Source organism: Suillus fuscotomentosus (assembly GCF_016647785.1).
Source record: "Suillus fuscotomentosus strain FC203 chromosome Unknown F5891scaffold_221, whole genome shotgun sequence".
NCBI lineage: Eukaryota > Fungi > Basidiomycota > Agaricomycetes > Boletales > Suillaceae > Suillus > Suillus fuscotomentosus.
Window position 1 is genome coordinate 6,001 of NW_024539733.1, and position 13,212 is coordinate 19,212.

General features: G+C 47.1%; 1 protein-coding gene across 1 annotated transcript; it reads left to right on the plus strand.

Annotated features, from left to right (window-relative positions):
• Positions 1-10,424: 10,424 nt before the first annotated feature.
• F5891DRAFT_1155880 (uncharacterized protein) lies at positions 10,425-12,112 on the plus strand (the record flags this gene model as incomplete). The annotated part of the gene is made up of 3 exons (XM_041365213.1): positions 10,425-10,748; positions 11,127-11,515; positions 11,566-12,112. The coding sequence occupies 3 exons, from the start codon at positions 10,425-10,427 to the stop codon at positions 12,089-12,091; spliced, it is 1,239 nt and encodes a 412-aa protein (XP_041216814.1). The 3' UTR covers positions 12,092-12,112.
• Between the last annotated feature and the right edge of the window lie 1,100 nt (positions 12,113-13,212).

Genomic DNA, 13,212 nt, shown 5'->3' on the forward strand with positions numbered 1-13,212 from the left:
AAACACTGACACGCTGTGATTCATTTAAGTAAAATACCCCGGGTGTATCAAAGGGTGCCAGTTGTTCTGGCATGAACTACAATTTTACCGTGACAACCACTTGCCCAGCCCTTGAAAAACTACAATCAGTACAATACTTTGAAGGTTATTCGTGATGGCCACTCCTACCTTCTCTGTGTGAGAGATATCGCTTGTAAATACCGTTGCAGGTGTGCGGTATCGCAGTGGCAAATACTCCGTAGTCTCAAAGCAACCGAGTATCTAGTTGACCCATGAGGTCCCAATTTGATCTGATCTAGGAAGTTGACAGGTGAGTTATGATACGAACCGTTTCAAGTGGGATACAATTTGTGATCGCTCAAGTGAAAAGCTACGAGAATATTCTATCCCAGTAGGCTAAGGGCGTTGTCACAATATTCATTTTGGATTCCTGATACATGAAGTTTGGTTGTGCTCTAAGCAGATTAAAAGCTCACCAGGTGGTATTATAGGGGTATATTGAACCCTGCAATTGGAATAATGAAATCGTCGATTGCCAAGTTGAAGCATGTACTGACAAGTGAATTATGAAGTACCAGCCTTTGGAATCTCCTGCGTATGCTGTAGTAGTGCAAGCTAGCGACGGTAGACACATGCCAGTGCCGCATGTACTTCATTGCCGATGGAGTTGTATATAGCGCTACAACTCAACATGGTTGCCCTGAGCCTGCAATGAAAATTCAGAGGGGGCACGCGCTGTCACTACAAGTCAGCCTGATTGATGCTGCGAACCAAAGACGTCAAAGTTCGAACAAATAGTAATCGACATGCTCATCGCCAACCATACAACTTGAACGTTAACCGTGACATAGGAAAGGGTTTCAATCAAAAAATTGTTCGCCCGGCTGCAGTTTAGTTCGCTTGACATTGTAGTTGAGCTCATGATGCATGATCATTGACTCGAGTTACAGCAGGCTGAGAGAATTATGTAAAGTATTTGAAATTCTTGCGTGACTTCAAATTGTGCATGATCATTACATTTCGTTTGTCACAAGCAGACATCAATGCACCAAGCAAGCGCCTATAGGGCCTCATCGCAACCTCATTGTACAACATTGTGTTAATCGGAAATAGCGCCCGCCAGTTTAATACAAATAGTGAATAGGACATATGCATATGATACATCCAAAGTGACGTCCAATAATGCGCTTATTGGTACTTTTCTGCATCTTCCTCTCCCTCGTTGGAGTGATCCAAGCTGCACCTACAACAAATACAACAAATACTACCACTAACGACAGTGTTAAAGCCCCATCATTCACGACCAGAACCTTGTGGACCATCATTTCTAGCTCCGTTCTCACTCTTTTTGCATGCATATACAGTGCCATCCACCCCAATATCCCAAATCCTAAGAACAGCAGCTGGCATCACATTCTATGGCGACAGCTTGGAATCATGATAATGGCGCTAATCGCTCCTGAGCTGATTGTCACATGGGCTATGCGCCAGTGGTTCAGCGCTCATCAAGTTACAAAACAGTTCGAGAAATTGGGATATCCCAGCGTTCGTCCAGAGTCTGAAGGTGAGTTGTGCTTTTGGAGATTCTGCATCTCACAACTCACTATACACACCCTTAGAAGAGGACTCTGTTGAAGCACCTGCAACTGGAAATTGCTTCATTCGCTTCATTTGCCGAAATCCTTTCATTCGTCTCTTTCTCCTGCTTGCTAAAGCCATATTATCTGTGCCGGTGTCTCTTTGGCGTTCCGTTTGTGCTCTCGCGAGGTGGGTTGTAAGGCGGATTCAGTCAGAGCAATCCAACTCTGACTCGGAAGGTAAGCCTGGTTCGTACTCACCTAAACGTTGACTTATGTCCATCCTTAGATCATATGTGGACTCAGACGCACAGCTTCTTTGTGCTCATGGGTGGTTTCATGCTTTATGTGGACGGGAAACCCTACCTTACACTACGTCCTGACTACATTCTCACATTGATACGTGACAAGTGTATCGACGCCCCTACCCTAACGGCAAAGCAGATCTACGACAAGAGCAAAGGCAATGCGATATCAAAAGCATTGGTCATGCTTCAGGTGGCCTGGTTTGTTATGCAGCTCATCACCCGCGCCGTCTATCACCTCGAAACCACCCAGCTTGAAGTGGGGACACTTGCTTTTGCGGTCCTCAATTTCCTCACTTATGCTGTGTGGTGGGACAAGCCTCTCAATGTACAATGTCCGTACCCAGTGTACTGGAAGTCTGAGTCAAGGCCAGAGGATCACATTGAGTATGTATGTACTTGAACAATTATAACACTGCTGATTATGTCTGCCTTAGTGTCAGTGACACAGACGAATTCGCTCGGCTTTGGTACTTGCCTCGATTCTCCAGCCCGATTATGGAACTGATAGGCTGGACTGACATTCCCATATCTCGAAAGCTCCAAGTTCCAACATTTGATGGCAGCGTCGACCTCCGAGCTTCGGACAGGGCGGTTGTTCAGCGAGCTGCATTGCTTATGGCAATCATATTTGGCGGTATCCATTGCATGGCTTGGTTTTTGACCTTCCCCACATACGAGGAACAGATGATATGGCGCTCAAGTGCTGTTGCTATAACTTGCACACCTTGGCTTTGTTTGAGTGTCTACTTAGACTCAAGTCATTCAGCAAGGCGCTTACACCATTCATTCCATCAATTCATGTGGGCTGTATATGTACTGATTTGTTTCGCATTTGCCATGTTGTACATCACAGCTCGTGCCATCCTCTTGGTGCTCATGTTCACTACTTTACGCAATATTCCTCCTGACGCGTACGAGGCGGTGTCATGGACTAGTTTGGTGCCGCACTTGTAGTTCTTTATTATGGTTCTCGAGATACACTTCATACTTTTCTAATGATATTCAGATGCATCATTCTTGTGGTTGACGCGTTGACGATGGAGCCACTTGCACGAATTGTTACGCGATCACATGACCTACACACATGTGAATTGAACCAGAGTTTTTGTTTGAGCTTTCCATGACGCGTCTTCAGCTAGCCACCACCACATAGGCTATCCAACAATACCAACACCAATTACACCTAATCCATCCCCCGCACAGGTACCAGGGCTCAGACGGTTATCTGTCGCACCCTCTACACCCTCTGCCCCTTTGGGAGCGAGTAATGGGACCACGCACAGGAAGTTTCCCTCACTGATGTACTCTGTTATTCACATCATCAGCGAGTGCGGCGCGTCGTCCACTGAATGTGGGAAAATAAGCATGTCACTAACCAAGTACTTGAAGGTGCGCGTGTCCTATGAAAGTTCCCACCTGCACATCATCTACGAAGCTTTTTTCCTCAGTGAAACCATTTGGATCGCCTTTCAAGGTCCCGCTGACCTTACTTAGTAAGGATGAAGAGGACGCGCAGAGTTTGTTGATCCGGATAAAGCGAGCTGTGGAGGAGATAAAAACAGCTTTGAAGCGCGGATCTGTTTGGGGAGGATGAGTGTAAATGCGAGGATGAGGATTATGTTGGTGAGCATGTTGAAGAGAAGGGCTTTGCGTCCTCGCCCAGAGAGCCGTTTTCTTTGCATCCTGAACCCGAACTCAACCCATTAGTCCCTTCAATACCCGTGCCCATCCCACCGCTCCATACGCTCCTCCTACGCAACTCACATGATCGATCGTTTCCAATATCTATCCCCCCAAATGCCAGTAAAGCCTGTGACTAAGTAGCCACAAGTCGCATTTACGCTTATACTTTTTTGTAATACTCTCGTTCGCCTTCACCTTCGTTTCCATCGCGTATCAGCTCAGTTGAATCGGATCGGCTCAGAGTTGCTGGCAGTTGTCGCCGTATTGTAAGCTCAAAACAAATTTGTTTTGTTTTGCAGTATGCTAAAATAAGCAAGCCTGCAACCGCAGGACCTGACGACTATACCCAACAGAATGTCCTGCCTGCAGTCTCCCGCAGCCCGCTGGCGTTGTCCCATGACAATATGCGTGATGAGTGACTTCCCGCGACCTTTGTGCAGCTCGTCCATGACCTCCTCCTGCTGTCTCTCGGAGTCCGACCTCGACTGCATCGCCAACATTAACCATCCTTGAGACACAAGATATTTGCATTCGCCTCTTACATACTCATTTTCACCCGTGATGCTGCCGCTAACATATTTACTTTTGGGCCATCAGCGTGATGACTCCAGGACCAGTCTGCTCACTTTTTGTTTGTATCAGTGTCTATTCCGGCCCCATAATTACGGTACACAGTGCCTAGCTCAGTATATGCGCTGTATGTATGATACACCGCAGACAAACACGAATGTTGATATATTCACCATAGATGAAAGAGACATGCAGACACCAATGGTATGTTTCCTCCAGTTGTTCTGTGTATCTGCGTCTAACGATCTTCGTTAGATTCACACGCACCCTTCACAATCCTGTGGGTCCTTAAATTTAGCACAAAACCTCTTGCTTACTGGCCCTTTACGAAGGCTTGATGTCGTCGGTTGATCTACATACACGTTCTGGATTTCAGCGCATGGTTCCGGAGTCCTTTGCCGTTGTTTGCGCCCCAAAGTTCACTTCCAAGTGCGTACCACATTGTTCACACCACTCGTGTCTTAATTATTTTCACGGTTAGCTTTGGAATTTTCCGCCTCACCGACCCCCCAGGCTTGCAAACAATTTTGGACTGCAATGTCAAGGAAGCCTTCCACCCGCACCCAGAAGTGCTGACCTACAGTGCGTAGCTTCTGGAGTGGTTCGTCCACAGCTATTGATCGGTTGTTTAGGACGCAGACAAGGGGCACGTGCAAATGAAAGACATCCCACTGGAGATCGTGGACTTGCGATGATGCAGGACCCGACGTTTCCCTGACTTTTATCTGTAATTTACAAACGCAGCATTTCTGGCACTTGGCATCTGTACAATCCGCATCCGTTACCCCTACATGCACACGCCTTCGTATCGGATGCTACAGCACTTGTAAGATAACAGTCGTATCATCCATGTAAGGGACAGGCATGTCTACGTTAAGCATACATGAGACACTGTCGATGTCTTCTGCGCCCAGAGCATGTCTTAACAAGCGCAGCATTGCCTCCTGAATGTCGTCTTTCACGACGTCACCTACTATTCCCACCCACTTCTGGACGAGAGATGTAAGGGATTCAACGTGATCTGGGTCATCCATGTAAAGGTCAACCAGCCCGTCGGAACACATCAAGATAAAGCAGTCGCAGCTTGACTGCTCATGGAGGTCGACATAACGAACGCTTGCGAGATTCGAGACGTATGGTGGGCTCAGATTTCGTGGAATGAAAGACTCGATCGCAGCAGGGACACGAAACCCCGGTTCTACATTTAAAAATATTTTCTCGGCGTAGATGCGAGGCAGTTTGAAGCTGTGGTCGCCAACAGCTTGACACCGCATCACAGTGAGATCAACTGATCCAATGCATTCGATAGGCTTACCTCTCGTGACAGCAAGATTACCGAGCACTCTATCGTCAAAGATGCATTCTGGTTCGCCAGGGTGTTGCTGTTTGATGCGATCGGCCTCAGCAGGGTTGTTGCCATTATGATTATCGCTCAAGATGGATGCATTCCATTGTGAATTCGCGTGTCGTCTACTTCCGAGCACTGCTCCAAAGTCGATGTCAGTAATTTCCGCTTGAACCTTCACCTCAGCTTACCCACTAAGCCATCACCGAGATTTAGCACCCAAAGATGTTTCTTTGTAGGGTCGACGAGCGTCAATAAGATTGTAGATCCCCTCAAGCAACGTAGGGCTTTCTGATGATTTAGTCCTCCGGAAGACTGGTCGTTGACCCGCGCTTTGACTGTTATATCTGACATCGTAGCGATCTCGTCGACTTCTTCAGGGAATATTTTGAGGAAGTCCCGTGTTATTGCTTCATCCACGTCAAAAATCGCTCTGGTGAGAACATCTGAAACGCCCTCCAAGTTGGTCACGGTGGGCAACAGTCCAGCCATTAAAAGTGAGGGCAATTCGGAGACAAGGTAGTCAGCTGTTTCATGCCCTCCATGCCCTGCATAGAAGATGTTGTATTGTTTAATAAGATGCGAGGGGGAAGGTGTATTTGTGGTGCCTCATAGTAGCACGCACCATCGAAGACACAGTTCAAGCTCCAAACACCATTTGGAAGGCTTAAATCCATAATCAGATATCTGTCCTCGTTGACTGAACTAACGTGAGGCTGGAGAGAAGCCGCAAGGCTCCTTCCGTCACTTGAGATATTAGTTGTGCAGCGTTTCAGGATCTGGGCACGTAGCTCGTGCTCTGGAAAGAGACGATAACGCCAAGGGCCGCGATCAGAGCCATAGCCTTGCATGTATGCACGACGAAACACTTGAAGGGATGGCATGTGCTTAACAAGAACAGAACCGAGCGTATGCCCACTGGAGCACGGAAAAAAGAGTGCATAGATAACAACATTGGTGGCATATTGCGGCAAGTGCCAGTACCATTTACAATATTAACGTTCAACGTCAAGTTTTGGAGGCAGCGGCGATGGGCAGGGTACCCAAGGATCCAGGTATCTTGTTTTCGAGAACGTCGGAACGCTCGAGAGATAAGAACAGCCTATTCTCAGCCTTGTACTAACGCCTGCCAGTAACATACAAATAGTGAACAAGATGCATGTCGCAATACACCGGGCACCCCAAAGTGACATTCAATATCAATAATGTGCTTACCACTTTTCTGCATTTTCCTTTACCTCATCGAAGTAATCCAAGCTTCACCTACACCAAACACAACAAATACTACTACTCCTAACGACAGTTTTAAAGCCCCGTCATTCACGACCAGAACCTTATGGACTATCATCTCCAGCTCTGTTCTCACTCTTTTCGCATGCATATACAGTGCCATCCACCCCAATATCCCAAGTCCTAAGAACAGCAGCTGGTATCACATTCTATGGCGACAACTTGGAATCATGATAATGGCGCTAATCGCTCCTGAGCTGATCGTTACATGGGCTATGCGCCAGTTGTTCAGCGCTCATCAAGTTACCAGACAGTTCAAGGAATCGGGGTATCCCAATGTTCGTCCGGAGTCTGAAGGTGAGTTGGGTTTTTCGAAACTCTGTGGCATCCCACAACTCACTATGTTTCTAGCAAGTGAGTTTGTCGAAGCACCTGAAACTGCAAACCCCTTCCTTCGCCTCTCTCTCCGCTTGACTGAGGCTTTCGTTCGCCTCTCTGTCATGCTTGTTACAGGTGTGCCGGTGTCTCTTTGGCGTCTCCTTTGTGCTCTCGTGACGTGGGTTGTAAGGCGGATTCAGTCAGAGCACTCCGAGTCCGACTCGGAAGGTGAGTCAGATTCGTGCTCTCCCCAATGTTGACTCATATGCATCCTTAGATCTTACGTGGACTCGGACGCACAGCTTCTTTGTGCTCATGGGTGGTTTTATGCTTTATGTGAACGAGGAACCCTACCGTACGCTACGACCTAAGCACATCCTCAAACTGATACATGACAAATGTATCAAAGTTCCTACTCTAACAGCAAACCAGATTCATGACAAAAGCAAAGGCAATGCGATATCGAAAGGATTGATCATGCTTCAGGTGGCCTGGTTCGTTATGCAGCTCATCACCCGCGTCATCTATCGCCTCGAAACCACTCAGCTCGAAGTGGGAACACTCGCTTTTGCGGTTCTTAATTTCCTAACTTATGCTGTGTGGTGGGACAAGCCTCTCGATGTGCGATGTCCACATCCAGTGTACTGGAAGTCGACCGAATCAAGGCCCGAGGATCACATTGAGTATGTAGTATGCGCCTAAACAATTATACCATTGTTAATTATGTCTGCCTTAGTATCAGTGACAGAGATGACTTCGCTCAGCTTCGATACTTGCCTCGAGTCTTCAGCCCAATTATAGAACTGATAGGCTGGGCTGATATTCCCACATCTCGAAAACTCCAAGTTCCAACATTTGATGGCAGCATCGAACTCGACGTTTCGGACAAAACGATTCTTCAGCAAGCTGCATTGATTATGGCAATCATATTTGGCGGCATCCACTGTATGGCTTGGTTTTTTGCGTTCCCAACATACGAGGAACAGGTGCTATGGCGCATAAGTGCCGTCGTTACAACTTGCACACCCTGCCTTTGTTTGACTGCCTACTTAAACTCGGAAATAATCGATCTAGTACGACGCCTACCCGATTCAGAAAGGCACATCATATGGGGCGTATATCTTATGACTTGTTGCGCACTTGTCACGTTGTACATCACAGCTCGTGTCGTCCTCTTGGTACTTATGTTCACCACTTTACGCGATCTTCCTCCTGATGCATACAAGGTGGTGTCGTGGACTAGTTTGGTGCCGCACTTATAATTCTTGATTATGGTGCTCCAGACACTTCATACATTTATAATGATATCCAGATGACAGCAAATATCCTTGTGGTTGACGCGGACTATGGAGCATGAATCGTTTCTCGCTATGAATGACGACCTATATACAAATGACGAACCAACCACAAAGCTTTGTTTGAACACCCTCATCAATGATTCGGGGACCTAACACGAATGGCAGCGAAATAAGGCAGTTCAGTATGCTGCGGCTGATGAAGCGGACAACTGATGAGCAAGTGGCAGCATTCCCAATCAACGAGACAGTTATTTTGGACTCGACCCTATGTGCAGCATCCGTTTCTACTATCCAGAGATCAATCGGAGATTGTGTTCACCGAAGGAAAGGTCTGTGGTCTGACAAACCTCTGTGTCATATCTCACTCTTCCCGTGCAACCACTGCTTGTCTCCCACAGAGTCCTGATCGACTGAAAATTCTGCTGACTGTAGTTGACCGAAGAGAAGGCAAATTGAATCCTGCCGTTTAGCATGCGTCGGGCCTGTGTCATCGCTGTCAACTGCTGTGGGACAGCGAGGGGTACTCATCGTTGATGCTATTAGAACAGACGCTCATACTATGTCATACCCGCGAAAGTTTAGTTGGGACTTGTCCTTGAGGCACCAGCAAGCTTCGATGCTGTGACGATCGACTTGAGGGCGGCAATGAGTGGAAACACTGACACGTTGCGATTCATTTAAGTAAGATATCCCGGGTGTATCAAAGGGTGTCGGTTGTTCTGGCATTTTACTATGACAAACACTCGCCCAGCCCTTAAGAACCTAAATCAGCATGATACTTCATAGGTTATTCGTGATGGCCACACTACCTTCACTGTATGAGAGATATCGCTTGTAAATCCCGTTGTAGGTGTGCGGCAAATGCGCCGTAGTCTCAAAGCAACCGAGTATCCAGTCGACCCACCAGGCCTTCAGGCCTCAGGTCCCAGTTTGATCTGATATAGGAAGTTGACAAGTGAGTCGCACCGCGACTGAATTACAAGTGAGTTATTACACGAACCGTTTCAAGTGGGATGCAATTTGTGATCGTCCGAGTGGACAGCTACGAAGATATTCGATCCCACTAGGCTAAAGGCGTTGTTGCAACATTCCTCCTGGATTCCTGATGGCATAAAGTTTGGTTGTGCTCTAATTATAAGCAAATTAAAAGCTCATCAGGTGGAAGTATAGGGGAAATATAGAAGCCTACAATTGGAATAATGAAAGCGTCGGCTCCCAAGTTGAAGGTACTACGTACTGATGAGTTAATTATCACCAGGCTTTGGAATATCCTGTGTATGCTGCAGCAGTGCAAGCTGGCGATGGTGGTCCGTGGACACATGCCAGTGCCGCATGTACTTCATTACCGATGGAATTGTACATAGCGAAGGCAAGCGCCGCCCTGAGCTTGCAATAAAAAGTTAAAGGGGGCGCTGTCACTGCCACTTCTGCTGCGAGCCAAAGGCGTTGAAGTATATTTCTTACAGCCGAAACTTCACTGTCGCATTGTCGCATGGGGCGTTTCGGAGACCAAGGGCAGCGGCCAGTCAATAGAAGCTACTTACCTTACTAGGACTAGGAAGGTACCCAGTGGATATTGAATGTATTGAATCACGGTATGTTCCGACTATGTATTTGTATTTTGCTAGCGGGCGTCATCTCAAGGCGCCCATGCATCATGCATCATGCATCATGGCTTGAGCTTCCATTCAACGCCCAACAATATTAATGCACTCACTATTTCCCGGATCTTCTTCTACCTCGTTGAGATAATCCAAACTGCACCTACAATAGGGTACCGGGATTAGAACAGACGCTCACATATACACATTTAGTTTGCCCGGAGTCTCCGAGTTACCATTCTCAGGAAGTACTTTGGCTCCCAAATCTTGGGAAAAGTAAGGTACATGGAGGGCCTCACGTATCTGTTTTCGTGAACGTCGGAACGCTCGAGAGATAAGACCAGCCTATTCTCAGTCTACCCTCGTCGTACTAACGCTCACCAGTAAGATAAAAACTGTGAACAGGATGCATATGATATGCCCATCCAATCATAATGCGCTTAGTACTTTTCTGCGTCTTCCTCTACCTCGCTGGAGTGGTCCAAGCTGCACCTACAACAAATACAACAAATACCACTACTAGCGACAGTTTTAAAGCCCCATCATTCACGACCAGAACTATATGGACTATCATCTCCAGCTCCATTCTCACTCTGTTTGCGTGCACATACAGTGCTATCCACCCCAATATCCCGAGTCCGAAGGACAGCAGCTCCCTTGATATGATATGGCGACAACTTGGCATCATGATGATGGCACTAATCGCTCCCGAGTTGATGGTTACATGGGCTATGCGCCAGTGGCTCAGCGCTCAACAAGTTACAAGACAGTTCGAGGAATCGAGGTATCCCAGTGTTCGTGCGGGGTTTGAAGGTGAGTTGTACTTTTGAAAACTCTACATCTCACAACTCCCTATACATGTCCTTAGAAAGGGTGTCTGTTGAAACACCTGGAACTAGAAATCCCCTTTTTCTCCTCTTTCTCCGCTTTCATGGGGGTACCGCTCGCCTCTCTCTCCTGATTTTTACAGGTGTATTATCTGTGCTCGTGTCTCCTTGGCGTTTCCTTTGTGCTCTCATAGGGTGGGTTGCAAGACGGATTCAGTCAGAGCATTCCGAACCCCACTCTGAAGGTAAGCCCAATTCATGCTCACCCAAATGTTGACTCATGTGTCCTTAGTTTCTACGTGGACTCAGACGCACAGCTTCTTTGTGCTCATGGGTGGTCTCATGCTTTATGCAAACGGGGAACCCTGCCGTACACTAGAACACAAGCACATTCTCAGGCTGATACATGAAAAGTGTATCGACGTCCCTACCATAACAGCAAACCAGATCCACGACAAGAGCAAAGGCAATGCGATATCGAAAGGATTGGTCATGCTTCAGGCGGCCTGGTTTGTTATGCAGCTCATCACCCGCGCCATATATCACCTCGAAATCACCCAGCTCGAAGTGGGGACACTTGCTTTTGCGGTTCTTAATTTCCTAACTTATGCTGTGTGGTGGGACAAGCCTCTCGATGTGCAATGTCCACATCCAGTGTACTGGAAGTCAACTGAGTCAAGGCCAGAGGGTCACATTGAGTATGTATGCGCCTCAACGATTATACCGCTGTTGATTATGTCTGCCTTAGTGTCAGCGACAAAGACGAATTCGTTCAGCTTCGGTACTTGCCTCGAGTCTTCAGTCCAATTATAGAACTGATAGGCTGGGCTGACATTCCCACATCTCGAAAACTTCAAGTTCCAACATTTGATGGCAGCATCAAACTCGAAGTTTTGGACAGGATGGCTCTTCTGCAGGCTGGATATCTTATTGGAACCATATTCGGCGGCATCCATTGTATGGCTTGGTTTTTTGCATTCCCCACATACGAGGAACAGGTGCTATGGCGTATAAGTGCCGTCGCTACAACTTGCATACCCTGCCTTTGTTTGGGTGCCTACTTGGCCTCGGAAATGATCTATTTAGTACAGCCCTTCCCCGATTCATTGATGCGCGTCATGCGGGGTCTATATCTTATGATTTGTTTCGCATTTGCCATGTTGTACATTATCGCTCGTGTTGTCCTCTTGGTACTTATGTTCACCACTTTACGCAATCTTCCTCCTAACGCATATGAGGCGGTGTTGTGGACTAGTTTGGTGCCGCACTTGTAATTCTTGATTATGATGCTCCAGATATACTTCCGAATACTTTTCTAATGATATTCAGATGGCAGCAAATATCCTTGTGGTTGACACGGACTATGGAGCATGAATTGTTTTCATGACGCGATCACATGACCTAATACAAATGACGAACCAACCACAAAGCTTTGTTTGAACACCCTCATCAACGATTCGGAGACCTAACACGAATGGCAGCGAAATAAGGCAGTCCAGTATGCTGCGGCTGATGAAGCGGACGACTGATGAGCAAGTGACAGCATTCCCAGTCGACGAGACAGTTATTTTGGACTCGACCCGACGTGCAGCACCCGTCTCTACTATCCAGAGATCAATCGGAGATCGTGTTTACCGAAATAAAGGTCTGTGGTCTGACAAACCTCCGTGTCATATCTCTCACTTTTCCCATGCATCCATTGCTTGTCTCCCACTCAAACAGCCTCGCGCTGGCCTTACATACGTCCTATCTAAATCCATTTTAAATTTGTGTCAGGCCGGATATGATTTGGCACCGGGCTCTGGAAGGTATGTTATGCACTTCACACATCCTTTATTTTCTATTTCTTACAATTCCGCGTGTAAGGAGTCACTCGGACGAACCTAGCTGTTACTGCACGCCAAAGGCTTCCTGAATGTCACCAACGGTACAATGCACTTCTGTTGATCCCTCAAACGAGAGTAAATCGCATCAGCATTTTCTATATCCCGCCACATTCACGGTCAAATCCAATGCCGTCCAAAGTAAGTACCACGCATCAGCTGTACTACGTGAAGTAGACGTTTTCTGTCCATGACTCATATCTATCCATGGTTTCCGTGAGATTCTTTGCCTTCTCTCTCCCTGCTCTGACTGCAATCCTGTGCAATGGAAATCTTAGCGGTGGATCATCTAGGTGAGTGAGCTTCTCAATGACCACCACCGCCTTTTCAGTGTCTCCATCAGCCAGAGTTGAAGTCATAAACTGGCGGAATTTAGAACCAGGTATCTCTGGGTCTGCATATGCTGGATGTTGAGGAACAAGTTGCATGTTGCCCCTGAACATCCCCGTCCGGAATGGACCTGGTTCGATTATCGTGATCTACCTGGCATTAGCTTGAGTTCCTTCTTCAGA